This window comes from Hyperoodon ampullatus (genome assembly GCF_949752795.1).
Source record: "Hyperoodon ampullatus genome assembly, chromosome: 13".
NCBI classification, from domain to species: domain Eukaryota; kingdom Metazoa; phylum Chordata; class Mammalia; order Artiodactyla; family Ziphiidae; genus Hyperoodon; species Hyperoodon ampullatus.
In genome coordinates, this window is record NC_136926.1 from 69254689 (window position 1) to 69272782 (window position 18094).

The 18094-nt window shown below is 35.8% G+C and overlaps 1 protein-coding gene across 1 annotated transcript in view; it reads left to right on the top strand.

The window, feature by feature from the left end:
- DCC (DCC netrin 1 receptor) overlaps positions 1-18094 on the top strand; it is a gene marked incomplete at both ends in the record, with an annotated part of 1188726 nt that overhangs the window by 854282 nt on the left and 316350 nt on the right. Inside the window, 2 exons of the mRNA XM_079717018.1 lie at positions 1101-1239; positions 7521-7570. Coding sequence (XP_079573144.1) covers positions 1101-1239; positions 7521-7570 — 189 coding nt within the window. The remainder of the gene's footprint in view (positions 1-1100; positions 1240-7520; positions 7571-18094) is intronic.

The window sequence follows — 18094 nt, forward strand, 5'->3', positions numbered from 1 at the left end:
ATGAGTCTTAAGGGAGACACATGAAACTCAACTATTCTATTTTGTGACATATATATGACTACTGAGATGTTTACTTCCAGATTCTCAAGTTCATGTGGAAAAAGATACATAGACAAGTGGGTAGATAAATAGGAAAGACCAGAAATGACCTTGGGATATTGAAGTTCTTATGATGTGTTGTGAAATTTGCCCATTAGAGTGTGGTCTTCATGCTTCCACATACACTGCATGATAGATATTTTTCATTAAAATAAAATGTTTGCGTTAGTTCTATTCAGAACAGTGCCAAGTTCCAAGTTTTAGCATAGGAATTATTGAGATCCTCCTAAGTAATCATTCATTCCTCTCCCATGCTATTTAGCTCTTATTTTCACCTTTCTATTCTACCCTTTTCCTACACATTTTAGGTCTTCAATAATGCATTTTACTAATTCATTTAAGTAAATTAAAAAATAGTGTCACCCAAGATAGAGTGTGAGGATCATTGGGAAGAGCTGTATAATGGATCTTCTGGAGTGAACTGGCTCTGATTTGCTCAGTGACCTTCACCTCCATTACCTCATTTCTACATCTGTGAACTGCTGAAAACAATTCCAACTTAACCTCACAGCATTTTGAGAGATAACAACTGTAGCAAAATATCCATAACAATTGTAGGAAAGTATCTGTCAGTTTCGAGAATCTCAGGTATATTTCAGCACAAGAAGGAAGAATTCTATTGTTTCTTGGTAAATTATTCCATTTTGGGTACAGGAGCAACTCTCCCTTCCGTGGGTTTACAAGCTGCCTTCTGCCTGTCAGGGTTTTGGTGTGGGCGTTAATAGTGCACACCATTCAATGTATTGGGTGGTGTTAAACAAATTGGAACTTAATGATTATAAAGATAGCATGGTGCTGTTTTAACTAGGGTCTACAGAGTGGTTTGGTCTTCAGTGGGGGAGTGTGTGTCACAATTTAGGTTTTATAACAACTCATAATAAGGCTAAAGTGTAGTTTTGTGAGTAAGAGTCTAACATCCAAGTCACTGATTGCACAGAATGGCTGCCATTTTAGCTTTTACGTGTCTCCTGCATGACAGTTTTGGTGTTTTATGTCTCCAGAATATAGAGGTCGATGGACTATCTTATAAGCTGGAAGGCCTGAAAAAATTCACGGAATATAGTCTTCGATTCCTAGCTTACAATCGCTATGGGCCAGGAGTATCTACTGATGATATAACCGTGGTTACGCTTTCTGATGGTAAGTTATAGACAGTGAAATTTGACTCACATAGTTGTTATAATAATGAAATAATATTGGATATATGTCATAGATTCCATGTTCAAGGTTTCCTAACTAAAACTTCATGGAGTATGCTAGCATACATTAGAAATTTGGCTAATTCACTCAAACTATCCATTACAGTCAAATTTAAACTTTGAAAAGGTATACACTCTGAATCAGGATGTCCTAATTAGTCATCTTCAAAGTATGACTGCTGCCTAAGAGCTCAGAATCATTTCTTCGTGTGTGTTTTCCTTTATTCCTATAAATACAAATACATTTGTACATGTGTGTGGGCTAATTTACATCAGCATCTTTCTTTTGTTTCTCCTTCTAAACAATGGTAGATGATTAAAAGTGTAAATGATGGACAGTCCTCCTACATATACCTCTTAATTTGAAAAAAAATCATGAAGTTTTAGGCCAAATAATCCAGTATTGAAAGTATTAAAACTGAATATGAAAATTTATATTTTAATTTTACCTTGCCTAACAAATGAAAGATTAGACATATTTTTTAATGCCATAAAAAAGAGAAAGAAATCTTAATGAAGTAGATGAATTTGACAAAGCAGTAGCAGAGGAAACTAGAGATCTAAAAATGGATGATAATGAAAGGTTGGAAGTTTAATGAAAAGTGAAAATAAAGCACAGCACAGCATATGATATGGGGCCAGTGACAATTCAGACAGGTGCAGAAATGCAGAGATGTGACCTCCATGAATACTAAAAAAGCATCAAGCTATTTCTTTTCAGCAGCGGTTTCCATGTTGATATGTGTAATTCTATAAATTATTGATCTTTCGAATTTCAAAAAAATGACTTTAGTTTGTGATTCCTTGACTGATCCAACCTTGCTTCAATCTAGGAAAGCATCTGGGTGGATATTTCATACAATATCAGTGAAATGAGGAAGGGCATGCATGTTATTAAGGATAGTGCAAAGACGACACAGGGGTAATGTTCATTTGCAATTTCAATGTAAAATAATACTTTATATCTGACACCGCTTTGGTATAATTTTTAATGTAATTCTTAAGCCCATCCATCTGATTCTGTTATTGAAGACAGAACAGAATATTTATTGGCAGAATAAATTACTTCACAACTTATAATTATAAAAATAAAAGGAAAACAAATGAAAATGAATATTTTACATAATTTATGTAGATTTCATTCACACACTGAACTGTAATGCTGTGGCCTTATTCTCTACTTTGGTTTTAAATGTCGTAAGTGAGAAAGATAGATTATTACTCATTAATCCAAGAATTATTATCTAGAAGTATTGCAGCATTTAGTATTTAGAAAATGCCTGTCCTTAAATAAAAGGATTTCATGACTCTAATCCAACAAGCATCACTCTGCAAGTGACCCCAGCTTCCCTCTATCAGATGCATTTGATAGAGAACACATGAACCTCAGGGCCCCTAGGAGTGGGTACTTCAACCTCGTCTGCTTTCACCTTTACAATAAACTCATCTCTTGTACTTCAATCTGATGTCCTCTTCTCTCTACTGAAGCTATGTATGCTGAGGTCACATATAGATGAATTTAATTACAATTAACAGTCACCTGCTTCCCAGCTGTAAGTCACAAAGCCCTGTTCACCTTGACTTTCTGGATGTTATAAAAGGGAGATGTTGTGAAAATTAAATGTTTAATCCATATACGCACCTAAAACATGGGCATGGCATATATTTAAATGTTTAATAAATGTTATCTATGCCAATGTCTTTTTTTCTCATTATTTTAAATGTTCCTTAATATGAGGGATGATGTTATATTCATCTCTGTATCCCTCCTAACTCAGTAAATATTTATTGAATTAATTAGTTCAGCCAAACCTGTACAAATGTTTGTAAGTATAGACTCATCTTTAGGACTTCCTCTTTGTGTGACTAACTTAACATATGAGTATTTGTAAATACATATGTGTTATAGAGAACATCAGATTTCCTATAAGGCCAGAGAAACTCTTACCATAAAAAATTTATATTGGGACTATAGAAAAATTGAATAAAAGCAAAAATAAAATGCAAATAACTTTTTTTCTGAATTAATTATCCCCAAAGTATCCATGTTATGCTAAGATGCTTGTAAAGATTTTATTCTGGGGAGCCATCATCTCTAATTTAGCTCTGTTTTAATTGTTTTTCTGGGAAGAAACACTTTTTTGTTCAGATTCCTCCACCTAGTATATCATTAGTTTACAGTGTTCCACTTCTTCAAACCGTTGGGATTGTAGAGCATCAATCTAGACAGCCTAATATTTAGTGTAGACTGTAAGTAGTTTTGCCAGTTTGTTCTTAAGCGCTGTCTCTGGAACTAGTTGACATGAATAGGTTACTAACAGATTTTATGAATTCATTAACATTTATTGGTGTCCATGCCAACTTGCCCCGTGTTCAAAAGCAGAGGGACCAAATTTTATAGGCAAGCTTAGCTATACTGTTATCACTAATATTTATTGAGCACTTATTAGTGCAAGGCCCTGCTCCACACATTTCACAACACTGTATTTCTCCCTACTTTACAGATGTCAAAACTAAGATAGGGGTCACAAAAGCTAGTAAGCAGCAGAGCCAGGTCATATAAGCGAGTAAGTAAAAAGGGGGATTCAGTGTGGAAATATATTGTTTCTCTTATTCTATAATAAATGTCTCATATTAGGTCCTTCAAGAAAAAAGCTCAGAGCTACATATAAATTCTTTCAATCCACAAATTATGTGTACAGGACAGCACACACTTGCTAAGGGGAGGAATTCAAGTGACTCTATGTACGATTCATTTACAAATTTGAGAACTTAATCTACTCTACAGAATGCTTCATCACCATGTGCTTAAACCAGCATGCTCCACCACATTGAGAGGAGTTTCCAGACCAAATGCCTCTGATTGGCTTTAATGAACCTATTGTAATTGATAAACTACTTGACATTTCGAAGAGAAAAGCAATGAACTATGTCCTTCCCCTCTGCCTCATGAAACAATGAAGCGTTGTCAAATAAGACAAATAAAGAAAAGTCCCAATAGATAAATGTGGATTCCACCAAGCATCTAATCCTATCTATTGTATCTATTTATTTGTAAATAGTATGGAAATTGATAGTAAGAAGAAGAGAATAATAACTAAAAATAATGTAGAAAAAAATTGTCCACTTTTTTTCCTGACTGTGTAAGGCAAGAATAGCCAGTGTGCCATCAGTGAAAAGTAAGAGAAATTTATACTGTAAAAAAATAGGCAAAATTCATTAACACCATTGTTACAAGTCCACCTTTGGGACTTGATGGCTTTAAATTCCTAATACGGAAAATTATCAAATTGTGGTAGTTTATTATTGTTCTTATATATTCTTGGCTTTCTGAAATGAGGAGTTAAATGCCATTTATAAACTTTCATTAAAGTGAGATTTAAGGGTTACATATCAACTAGCACAGTACCTAGAACAAAATGTATGATAAATTTAAATACCTTCTCTTTCCTCCAATATTCTATGTTTTCATTTTATTTAATTGGTCAAAAGTGTGTGTAATATGATTAGTAAACTATAATATGATATAAATATTAGAATATCATATGAAGCCTAAACTAGAAATATTTTTTATCAGTAAGAAGTGATTTATTATCACCTAATATTAAGACATTATTCCCAATCTTCGCTTTTAAAGAATATATTTTTCAGAAGCTGTGCAATTATATGATTTAGAACATAGCATTTTTTTTCAGTTTGTACCTGCTTTAATTTTTACTGCTTTACAGAGTGATTTGAATGTGGTTCATATTAAATTCTTCCTCATTGTGAGGACATCAGTGTTTTTTTAGTTCTTCTGATCACACAAATTATTTTTCTTTCCAGCCTACCTTTAATCTTTTCTTGGTACAGTCACTTTAGAAAACTTTGTATCTATTAAAACTTAACATATGTTTAACCCTCATAGGGTTCCCACCCACCAGTATTTCCACTCCTAGGTATAAATGAATGAAGGAAATGAGTGCAATTGTCCAGCAGAAGACACAAACTAGAATTTTCATAGAAGCTTTATTCTTATAACTCCAAACTAGAAATTGATCCAAATGCCATTCATCAGTAGAACAGATAAATATAAATTAGAATAATTGTACATTGTAATACTGTGGAGCAACAAAACAAAACAAAAAAACTATTGCTACATGCAACAATATGAATGGATCTCAAGAAGTAAGCAAAAGAAGCCAGCCTCTGGGAAAGAAAACACACAGCTATGGTTTTGTTTTTAGTAAGCTCAGAATAAACTAATCTGTGGAGTTAGAGGTCATAACAAGTAGTGGTTACTATCAGAAAGATATTGACTAAGAAGGGACACAGTGAGCTTTCCAGGTTATTGAAAATGTTCTGTATCTTGATCTAGGTGGTGTTTAAATGGGGATGTACACACACACACACACCAATTTATCCAGTCATACATTCAAGGTTTGTGCACTTTCCTATATGTTATACCTTAATTTAAAAAATAAGATTGCAAAATTATAAACTTTTTTTTGTGACCAAATTTGTTGACCAAAATCTAAATATGAAAAATATTTTATTATAATCTTATAATCTTTCTACTAATGATTCATTCAATATACATTTGCTGAGTGTGCCCCATGTGCTTAACACACATCAATATTGGGGATGCAGCATCAAAAGGACAAAAATCCTGGTTCCTGTGAAGGTTATATTCTGTATTTGATAAGAAAACCATAGCAGAATTAAATGAAATTTAAAAATAAAATCTATCTCCTAAATAATGAAATATTTTTTTGAAAGAATGCTTGTTGACCTAATTCATGAAAAACAAGCTCTGATAAACATTTTACCACAAGTTACATTGGTAATAACCTTTATCAAGTACTAACAAAATAAGTGACTGTAATTCCTATCATGTTTATCACTTATTCATCAAAGTCAAACAAAATAAGTGATTATAATTCCTATCATGTCCAGAAAGGTCCAGGAGCTAATATTTAAGTAAGTATCCATTTGTTCATTTAATTATTGAGTCAGTAAATATTAATTGAATGTCAGTTTGGAGGATTTAAAGATTAATCAGACATATATCATGCCCTCATAGTGATTACTTTTGAGAAGGCAAAATCAGAGTAAGACATAAATAAATTCAGGATAAATATAAGCACCCCAGGAAAACATAGATATTGTCCAAGTTCAAATTAAAGAAGAGGAACATAACAAAAATGGCCCTTAAATTTTTGAAGATGCTGAAAGCCTTTCTCCTCTATTAAATTTATCAATTTGTCATGAAAAAAGATAAGGAATACTCTGATTTATATATATTAAGCATTTACTGAATGCTACTTATGTTACTGTTGTGGGACAGATTTATATATATATATATATATATATATATATATATATATATATATATATATATATATATATATATATATATATATATATATATGATTCATCCAAGACATCTAGAATAGTACTTGAGATATTACAGTCATTCAGTGAATGGCTATCGTTGAATTACTAACTTGATAGAATATTCACTTTTTGATAAAGTAAATATCCATTAGAAGTATTATAAAGAAAGCTGTGTATGTTCTTCCTCCTTCCATGAAGGACTGGAACAATCAAAATGCAAGTAAGAGAAGCAAAATACCTAGAAAACCCAAGAAGAAAAATAAATTGCTCCTTTGTTAATAGAATTGGCTCACCAAATGCTCTCTGGTAACCTGCTTGCAGCTATGACACAGAGATTTAATTACAAAGTGTGAGGGATAAAAAGGGATGTATTTCTTCTTTTTGCTTTTTAAGGGATAATAAAGGTTGCATTTAAAAGGATTAAGCAACGAGAGTGACCGTCAGAATGACATATTTCATCATAAAACCGTGGAGGTCCTGAAATGCACAATATCTTAAGCCCTTAAAACCACTCTAGGAAATCTCCCGTGTGTTTTTATTGGTTCCTCTGGGAAGGTTATCACCAGAAAGCTGTAATTAAATGGCAGTATTTAGTATCACGGCAGGTGCTTTTTTGCCTAAGAGTTTTGGGGGCTCCCTAGATGGATAACTGGGCCACTAAGTGAGAAAAACAAATGCAGTCACTTTTCATCTCTCCAGGAAAATTTTGAAGTGCCACCTGGAATTACCTACCTAATTATCCTTATGAACAGTGAAAAAGACATGCTTTCTCTTTTCAAAGAGGGCTGGAGTTTTCTCTTTCGTGACTTTGGCAATAACGATCTCACCTTGTTTTATTTCTTCTAGTGCCAAGTGCCCCGCCTCAGAATGTCTCCCTGGAAGTAGTTAATTCAAGGGTGAGTTGTGGAAATGTTTACTACTTCATTACCAATACATGTGTAACTTTCAATCACCCATCCACTGCTTGGGGTGGATGGTGGCTTCCATGTGAGGAAATGTTCCAGAACAACACAGTGAGTGGCATTAATCCTACATCTTCCACCACACTTGAATGAATTAAATGAAGGAGTTGTTTGTTTCTAGTACACTTGATTTTATAAATGTTATCATGATTAAAGGCTATTCCATCAGGTAACAAAGTTGTCTATTTACCTATACTTATCAGTTCAGTAAGTCCCCCACATAATGAACCTTCAAGTTGCGAACTTTCAAAGATGCGAACATGCCTCTGTGTGCCAGCTGTTGTACTGTACTACTGTATTTTTCAGGGTACTGTACTGTAAGATAAAAAATGTGTTATTTATTTTTTGTGACCGTTTGTTTTTTTATGTATTATTTGTGTGAAAAGTATTATAAACCTATTACAGTATAGTACTATATAGCCGATTGTGTTTGTTGGGTACCTAGGCTAACTTGGTTGGACTTACGAACAAATTGGACTTTTGAACGTGCTCTCAGAATGGAACTCGTTTGTATGTGGGGGACTTACTGTATAGGACATAATGTGCTAGATGGAACAATTGAATGTAGGAATGAAAAAAGTAATTACAAGAGGTGGGATAAAGAGAGACTTTGTTTCCTGGTAGATTTAATTTGAATTGAATATTTCATCCTCATTCCTCTTCTTCTCTGATAAATATAGACATGGAAGGCTGTTCTTGAGGTCTGATAAGGTTATCTGTATGAAGCAGTATTAATCAGTGATTAATGTTTTCCTGGCCTGAAAAGTTGATACAACTTTCAAAAAGGTTTAAATTAGGCTGGGTATAGCTGAAGATAAGGAGTTAATGCCAGAATCAGTTTTCTAGAAATATCTCCTTTTTCAAGTGTGTCTTACTCAGCATTGCAAAGAAGCGAAAACCACGCAGTAGAGGAAAGCAAAAGTAAGATTGGCCTGGCTTGCCTCTGTCATCATCTGGTTGTGTGCGCTCAGAGAAATAATTTCACTCTCCCTGGGTCTCAGTGAGGAGATTGGCCTAACCGGTCTCCAAGCTCTAGGAGACAACAGGAAAATCATATGTGTCTTAGAGAAAGTCATACTCTGATTTTTAATACTAGCTTCCTCTTTTAGTAACTGTATACAATGTCAGAAAAGTTTCAAACCTCAGTAAACTTCAGTTTCTCTATATTCATACAGTGTGCATGTTAATCCCTCCCTTATTGATTTGTCATGAGGAAGTAGTAATACAGCATATGCAGTGGATCTAACTTAGCATCAGTAGCTATTACTTCACTCAGTGTACAATTTCTTGCCATATTTTGCAAAAGTCTCTGACGAAGCCATATTTTGTGATTTTGATCAGATTTACCTCTGTCAAATGAGTTTACCTTTTGGAGCTAGTGAAATGTCTCTAAAATGGTTATCCTCTTATAATTTTAGGCACTAATTGGATAAGAATGAATGAAACAAATTTAAATGTAGAAGGGAGAAAAATAAATGAACCTAAGGGAAGAAAAATGAGCTAAAGGAAAATAACGAGAAATAGACATCACCCTAAAAATGACATTATGATTTACAACATTAAATATTTTACAGATGTGCTATTCTAATTAACAGATTGCCAAATCAAAGTCAAGTAGATTTTTATCATTATTGTATGTTGTTAATGAATGAAACTGGGAGACCATATTGTAGTTTCTCGTTTCAATGACTCATTTTTATTAGAGTTTCACCCAATTTACATCTTTCCTTCAGGACAGATCATAGAAATTGATATAAGCTATTTTGTGTGTGTATGCTCATATCCCATAAAAAGTCTACTTTAGCAAAGGATGAATGTTATCTTCTGGAATGGGAATAAGGCATTATTGAATGACCCTGGTTGCTGACTGTCTTTGAATATGAATTTATTACCCTCCTGTAGGAGGGAATTCCTAGATTGCAAAATTGACTTTTTCAACTGAAATACACACACACACACACACACACACACACATCACAGGCCATGCTCTTCTAAAATCTGCAGTGTTTGCAGCAACCAAATATTAACACCCCTGCTTCTATCTTCCTGAAGTTATCGCTGTAATGTTGCACTACCAGAAAATTTAACTTGTTCATTAGCTTTTCAGAATGAATACAGCAGGCCCAGGCACTAGAAAGCTTCTTGCTCTCCTCTCCCTCCCTCTGTTATCTTCTTTCCTAGCTTTTAAGGCATTATAAATTATTTTTCTTGGATTGTTGCCAAGAGGAAAAGAACTGGATGATCAAAGCATTGTTTTATCATTCCCAATAGGTTGATGCAGAGAAAAACAATAATATGCTATTTTTATATTTCTCTCTTGTTTGAAACAAAAGAAAAGCTCTCAAATATACTAATATTTGCCCCAGATGATTACCATTTTAAAGAACAAATTTGTAAAAAAAGAAACATTGTAGTTGAGTAAGTGTTGTATTCTTTTAGACTAATAGAATTATGACTTTAATGTTATTCATTTTACTTGGAATTTTTATTTAATATAGACGGAATCATCATATTTTAAGTTCTTATTCTATATCATATCTGTAATTATGGAGCATAATTGACCATTTTATTGACAGTCAATGAGAAAATTTCTTGGTGTTTGCACACAGATGGCTAGGATTTCTGTACATAGAACCGAGAAGTGAATACAAGGCATAAAATTATCATTTATAGATTTTTTTTTCTTTTTTTTGCGGTACGCGGGCCTCTCACTGCTGTGGCCTCTCCCGTTGCAGAGCACAGCCTCCAGACATGCAGGCTCAGCGGCCATGGCTCACAGGCCCAGCCGCTCCGCGGCATGTGGGATCTTCCCAGACCGGGGCACGAACCCGTGTCCCCTGCATCTGCAGGTGGACTCTCGACCACTGCGCCACCAGGGAAGCCCCATAGAATCTTTAAACACAGAATATTGGATTCCTCTCATTATATCACCATACACCTCTCTACTGAAATTATTATCCTTAATCTATGTGGATGTCATTTTGTTCACTCCTGGAAGGGGATACCCAGTTAGTCACTCACAGTTCAATAGTGTGTGATGCCATTACTGTAACAGAAGAAAATATGACTGGTTATCTTCCTGAATCTTAAAGTGTTCATTTCCCCATGTTTCAACATAATTTGGCATGCTTAAATAACTCGAAAATTAGTTAAGCAATCATGCAAATTCCCTTTACCAAGAAACTACCCAAAGGGAGAATTAAAATAGCAATTTCCACCTTCAGGAAACAAACTGATGGTTTGGGCCCCAGATGTTTTAATGTCTTTTAAAAATTAATAGTTAATTAATATTTTAATAATACAGGGGGAATCTTAAGTGTTGTATTGTTGGGTAGCATCAGAGGGCTGTGCTTCTGAAGATGTGGTATGACAGGAAGGATTTTTTTTTTTCAGTTAAGCTTTGACTGTTAAAGAAATAATTTATTTCTTTTTAATTAATTTTTTATTGGAGTATAGTTGATTTACAATGTTGTGTTAGTTTCTGCTGTACAGCAAAGTGAATCAGTTATACATATACATACATATACAGGAAGGATTTTGACTGAGGTCTCTGTCTTCTGCCATTGGGCGAGTGATAATTCTCTTATCAACAGAAGTGACAGGGCTTCCCTGGTGGTGCAGTGGTTGAGAGTCTGCCTGCCGATGCAGGGGACACGGGTTCGTGCCCCGGTCCGGGAAGATCCCACATGCCGCGGAGCGGCTGGGCCCGTGAGCCATGGCCGCTGAGCCTGCGCGTCGGGAGCCTGTGCTCCGCAACGGGAGAGGCCACAACAGTGAGAGTCCCGCGTACCGCAAAAAAAAAAAACAAAAAAAAACCCAGAAGTGACAGCCAAGCAGATAGCTCAGTGAGGCTTTTGCATTTGATTCCCACCTGGGATATATTCACTTGGTAGCCACTGTGAGCAAAATTGTCAACATAAGGAGAAGAGGAGAAACTGGAAGAAGTAAAAACAAAGAGCCAGTTGAGTTATGATGTTAATTTGCAGGTCTTCTGTTTTTTTTGTGGGGGCATGTCTTTGTTTTTTTTTATTCTGAAATTGGGGTTGTCTTCTCTTGGCTGTGCAGAGAGCACTTGCATTAACACTATTTCCTGCAGTATGGCAACCTCTCTGAAACTGCACAGTTCACATAGGTGTTCCGGAACCACTTCTACCGTCACACCATGATTCTTATACATGTTGATCTCCCTCTTTTGTGTTGTATAAAGGCCTTAGATAGCTCATGAAAAATATTTTTTTGTTTGTTTCTTTCTTTCTGAAACATGCTAAATCCTTCGTAAAATACACTTTGGCCACTGAGTTACTTGGAACCGGAGCTCTGAGTCCCCCGCTTACAAATGTGGTAGATTTCTCAAATTTAATGTAGAGAAGGAGGAGACATAGGAGACCTTAGATGATTGATTCCATGTAAAGATAAATTAGAAACTGGCATTTACAATAATATTTATACTCACAAACTTCACACTGTTATTTGTACTCAGTCATAATACACAGAACATTTTTTTAAACATTTTTATTGGAGTATATAATTGCTTTACAGTGGTGTTAGTTTCTGCTTTATAACAAAGTGAATCAGTTATATATATACATATATCCCCACATCTCTTCCCTCTTGCATCTCCCTCCCTCCCACCCTCCCTATCCCACCTCTCTAGCTGGTCACAAAGCACAGAGCTGATCTCCCTATGCTATGTGACTGCTTCCCACTAGCTATCTGTTTTATATTTGGTAGTGTATATATGTCCATGCCACTCTCTCACTTCGTCCCAGCTTACCCTTCCCCCTCCCAGTGTGCTCAAGTCCATTCTCTAGTAGGTCTGCGTCTTTATTACCACCTTGCCCCTAGGTTCTTCATGACCATTTTTTTTTTTAGATTCCATATGTATGTGTTAGCATACGGTATTTGTTTTTCTATTTCTGACTTACTTCACTCTGTATGACAGACTCTAGGTCCATCCACCTGACTACAAATAATTCAATTCTGTTTCTTTTTATGGCTGAGGAATATTCCATTGTATATATGTGCCACATCTTCTTTAGCCATTCATCTGTCGACAGACACTTAGGTTGCTTCCTTGTCCTGGCTATTGTAAATAGAGCTGCAATGCACATTGTGATACATGACTCTTTTTGAATTATGGCTTTCTCAGGGTATATGCCCAGTAGTGGGATTGCTGGGTCGTATGGTAGTTCGATTTTTAGTTTTTTAAGGACCCTCCATACTGTTCTCCATAGTGGCTGTATCAATTTACATTCCCACCAACAGTGTATGAGGGTTCCCTTTTCTCCACACCCTCTCCAGCATTTATTTTTTCTAGATTTTTTCATGATGGCCATTCTGACAGGTGTGAGATGATATTGCACTGTACTTTTGATTTGCATTTCTCTAATGATTAATGATGATAAGCATTCTTTCATGTGTTTGTTGACAATCTGTATATCATCTTTGGAGAAATGTCTATTTAGATCTTCTGTCCATTTTTGGATTGGGTTGTTTGTTTTTTTGATACTGAGCTGCATGAGCTGCTTGTAAATTTGGAGATTAATCCTTTGTCAGTTGCTTCATTTGCAAATATTTTCTCCCATTTGGAGAGTTGTCTTTTCGTCTTGTTTATGCTTTCCTTTGCTGTGCAAAAGCTTTGAAGTTAAATTAGGTCCCATTTGTTTATTTTGGGTTTTATTTCCATTTCTCTGGGAGGTGGGTCAAAAAGGATCTTGCTGTGATTTATGTCATAGAGTGTTCTGCCTATGTTTTCCTCTAAGAGTTTCATAGTGTCTGGCCTTACGTTTAGGTTTTTAATCCATTTTGAGTTTATTTTTGTGTATGGTGTTAGGGAGTGTTCTAATTTCATTCCTTTACATGTAGCTGTCCAGTTTTCCCAGCACCACTTATTGAAGAGGCTGTCTTTTCGCCATTGTATATTCTTGCCTCCTTTATCAAAAATAAGGTGACCATATGTGCATGGGTTTATCTCTGGGCTTTCTTTCCTGTTCCATTGATCTGTATTTCTGTTTGCATGCCAGTACCATACTGTCTTGATTACTGTAGCTTTGTAGTATAGGCTGAAGTCCGGGAGCCTGATTCCTCCAGCTCCGTTTTACTTTCTCAGGATTGCTTTGGCTATTCGGGGTCTTTTGTGTTTCCATACAAATTGTGAAATTTTTTGTTCTAGTTCTGTGAAAAATGCCAGTGGTAGTTTGATAGGGATTGCATTGAATCTGTAGATTGCTTTGGGTAGTATAGTCATTTTCACAATGTTGATTCTTCCAGTCCAAGAACATGGTATATCTCTCCATCTATTTGTATCATCTTTAATTTCTTTCATCAGTGTCTTATAATTTTCTGCATACAGGTCTTTTGTCTCCTTAGGTAGGTTTATTCCTAGGTATTTTATTCTTTTTGTTGCAATGGTAAATGGGAGTGTTTTCTTAATTTCACTTGCAGGTTTTTCATAATTAGTGTATAGGAAAGCAAGAGATTTCTGTGCACTAATGTTGTATCCTGAAACTTTACCAGATTCACTGATTAGCTCTAGTAGTTTTCTGGTAGCATCTTTAGGATTCTCTATGTAGAGTATCATGTTATCTGCAAACAGTGACAATTTTACTTCTTCTTTTCTGATTTGGATTCCTTTTATTTATTTTTCTTCTCTGATTCCTGTGGCTAAAACTTCCAAAACTATGTTGAATAAGAGTGGTGAGAGTGGGCAACCTTGTCTTGTTCCTGATCTTAGTGGAAATGGTTTCAGTTTTTCACCATTGAGGACGATGTTGGCTGTGGGTTTGTCACATATGGCCTTTATTACGTTGAGGTAAGTTCCCTCTGTGCCTACTTTCTGGAGGGTTCTTATCATAAATGGGTGTTGAATTTTGTCAAAAGTTTTCTCTGCATCTATTGAGATGATCATATGGTTTTTCTCCTTCAATTTGTTAATATGGTGTATCACATTGATTGATTTGCATATATTGAAGAATCCTTGCATTCCTGGGATAAACCCCTCTTGATCATGGTGTATGATCCTTTTAATGTGCTGTTGGATTCTGTTTGCTAGTATTTTGTTGAGGATATTTGCATCTATGTTCATCAGTGATATTGGTCTGTACTTTTCTTTTTTTTGTGACGTTTGTCTGGTTTTGATATCAGGGTGATGGTGTCCTCCTAGAAAGAGTTTGGGAGTGTTCCTCCCTCTGCTATATTTTAGAAGAGTTTGAGAAGGATGGGTGTTAGCTCTTCTCTAAATGTTTGATAGAATTTTCCTGTGAAGCCGTCTAGTCCTGGGCTTTTGTTTGTTGGAAGATTTTTAATCACAGTTTCAATTTCAGTGCTTGTGGTTGGTCTGTTTATATTTTCTATTTCTTCCTGGTTCAGTCTCAGAAGGTTGTGCATTTTAAAGAATTTGTCCATTTTTTCCAGGTTGTCCATTTTATTGGCATTTATTGCTTGTAGTAATCTCTCATGATCCTTTGTATTTCTGCAATGTCAGTTGTTACTTCTCCTTTTTCATTTCTAATTCTATTGTTATGAGTCTTCTCCCATTTTTTCTTGGTGAGGCTGGCTAATGTTTTATCAATTTTGTTTATCTTCTCAAAGAACCAGCTTTTATTTTTATTGATCTTTGCTATTGTTTCCTCCATTTCTTTTTCATTTATTTCTGATCTGATTTTATGACTTCTTTCCTTCTGCTAACTTTGGGGATTTTTTGTTTCCTTTCTCTAATTGCTTTAGGTGTAAGTTTAGGTTGTTTATTTGAGATGTTTCTTGTTTCTTTATGTAGGATTGTATTGCTATAAACTCCCCTGTTAGAACTGCTTTTGCTGCATCCCATAAGTTTTGGGTCATTATGTTTTCATTTTCATTTGTTTCTAGGTATTTTTTTATTTCTTCTTTGATTTCCTCAGTGATCTCTTCGTTATTAAGTAGTGTATTGTTTAGCTAACTCCATGTGTTTGTATTTTTTATGGATTTTTTCCTTGAATTGGTATCTAGTCTCATAGAGCTGTGGTCCAAAAAGATAGTTGATATGATTTCAGTTTTCTGAAATTTACCAAGGCTTGATTTGTGACCCAAGATATGATCTGTCCTGGAGAATCTTCCATGAGCAGTTGAGAACGAAGTGTATTCTGTTGTTTTTGGATGGAATGTCCTATAAATATCAATTAAGTCCATCTTGTTTAATGTATCATTTAAAGCTTGTGTTTCCTTATTTATTTTCATTTTGGATGATCTGTCCATTAGTTAAAGTGGCGTGTTAAAGTCTCCTAGTATGATTGTGTTACTGTAGAGTTCCTCTTTTATGGTTGTTAGTATTTGCCTTATGTATTGAGGTACTACTATGTTGGGTAGATAAATATTTACAACTGTTATATCTTCTTCTTGGATTGATCCCTTGATCTTTATGTAGTGTCCTTCTTTGTCTCTTGTAATAGTCTTTGTTTTAAAGTCTGTTTTGCCTGATATGAGCATTGCTACTCCAGCTTTCTTTTGATTTCCATTTGCATGGAATATCTTTTTCCATCCCCTCACTTTCAGTCTGTATGCGTACCTAGGTCTGAAGTGGGTCTCTTGTAGACAGCATATATATGGGCCTTGTTTTTGTATCCATTCAGCCAGTCTATGTCTTTTGGTTGGAGCATTTAATCCATTTACATTTAAGATAATTATCGATATGTATGTTCCTATTGCTATTTTCTTAATTGTTTTGGGTTTGTTATTGTAGGTCTTTTCCTTCTCTTGTGTTTCCTACCTAGAGAAGTTCCTTTAGCATTTGTTGTAAAGCTGGTTTGGTTGTGCTGAATTCTCTTAGCTTATGCTTGTCTGTAAAGTTTCTATTTCTTCATCAAATCTGAATGAGATCCTTGCTGGGTAGAGTAATCTTGGTTATAGGTTTTTCATTTTCATCACTTTAAGTATGTTCTGCCACTCCCTTCTGGGTTGCAGAGTTTCTGCTGAAAGATCAGCTGTTAACCTTATGGGGATTCCGTTGTATGTTAGTTGTTGTTTTTTCCTTGCTGCTTTTAATATTTTTTCTTTGTATTTAATTTTTGATAGTTTGATTATTATGTGTCTTGGTGTGTTTCTTCTTGGATTTATCCTGTATTGGACTCTCTTTGCTCCCTTGACTTGATTAACTATTTCCTTTCCCATATTAGGGAAGTTTTCAACTATAATCTCTTCAAAAATTTTTTCAGTCCCTTTCTTTTTATCTTTTTCTGGGACCCCTATAATTCTAATGTTGGTGTATTTAATGTTGTCCCAGAGGTCTCTGAGACTGTCCTCAGTTCTTTTCATTCTTTTTTCTTTATTCAGCTCTGCAATTTTTATTTCCACTATTTTATCTTCCAGGTCACTTATCCATTCTTCTGCCTCAGTTATTCTGCTGTCGATCCCTTCTACAGAATTTTTAATTTCATTTATTGTGTTGTTCATCACTGTTTGTTTGCTGTTTAGTTCTTCCAGGTCCTTGTTAAACGTTTCGAGTATTTTCTCCATTCTATTTCCAAGATTTTGGATCATCTTTTCTGTCAATATTCTGAATTCTTTTTCAGGTAGACTGCCTATTTCCTCTTCATTTGTTAGGTCTGGTGGGTTTTTGCCTTGCTCCTTCATGTGCTGTGTGTTTCTGTGTCTTCTCATTTTGCTTAACTTACTGTGTTTGGGCTCTCCTTTTTGCAGGCTGCAGGTTCGTAGTTCCTGTTGTTTTTGGTGTCTGCCCCCAGTGGCTAAGGTTGGTTCAGTGGGTTGTGTAGGCTTTGTGGTGGAGGGGAGTAGTGTCTCTGTTCTGGTGGATGAGGCTGGATCTTGTCCTTCTGTTGGACAGGTCCACGTCTGCTGGTGTGTTTTGGGGTATCTGTCACCTTATTATGATTTTAGGCATCCTCTCTGCTAGTGGGCGGGGTTGTGTTCCTGTCTTGCTAGTTGTTTTTCACAGGATGTCCAGCACTGTAGCTTGCTCATCATTGAGTGGAGCTGGGTCTTGGCATTGAGATCGAGATCCCTGGGAGATTTTCGCCATTTGATATTACATGGAGCTGGGAGGTCTTTGGTCGACCAATGTCCTGAACTTGGCTCTCCCACCTCTAAGGCATAGCCCTGATGCCTGGCTGGAGCACCAAGAGCCTTTTGGGAGGTCTGAGGTCTTCTTCCAGCGTTCAGTAGGTGTTCTGTATGAGTTGTTCCACATGTAGATGTATTTCTGATGTGTTTATGGGGAGGAAGGTGATCTCCACATCTTACTCTTCTGCCATCTTGAAGCTCCTCCTCTGTACTCACTCTGGCACAAGGTGGCCATCCCTGGTTTCACATCAACATGATCTCAGGCACAAAGCTCCTTGTTTTTCCATTTTGTCTTTAAGTTAGTTGTTGAAACAACTGGCCCGCCGTCCCAAGGACTGTTGTGGCTTTGGCTGTTAGTGCCCCACCAGAGCTGGCAGCCTCAGTGAGGCCGCCCTCCCCTCGAGC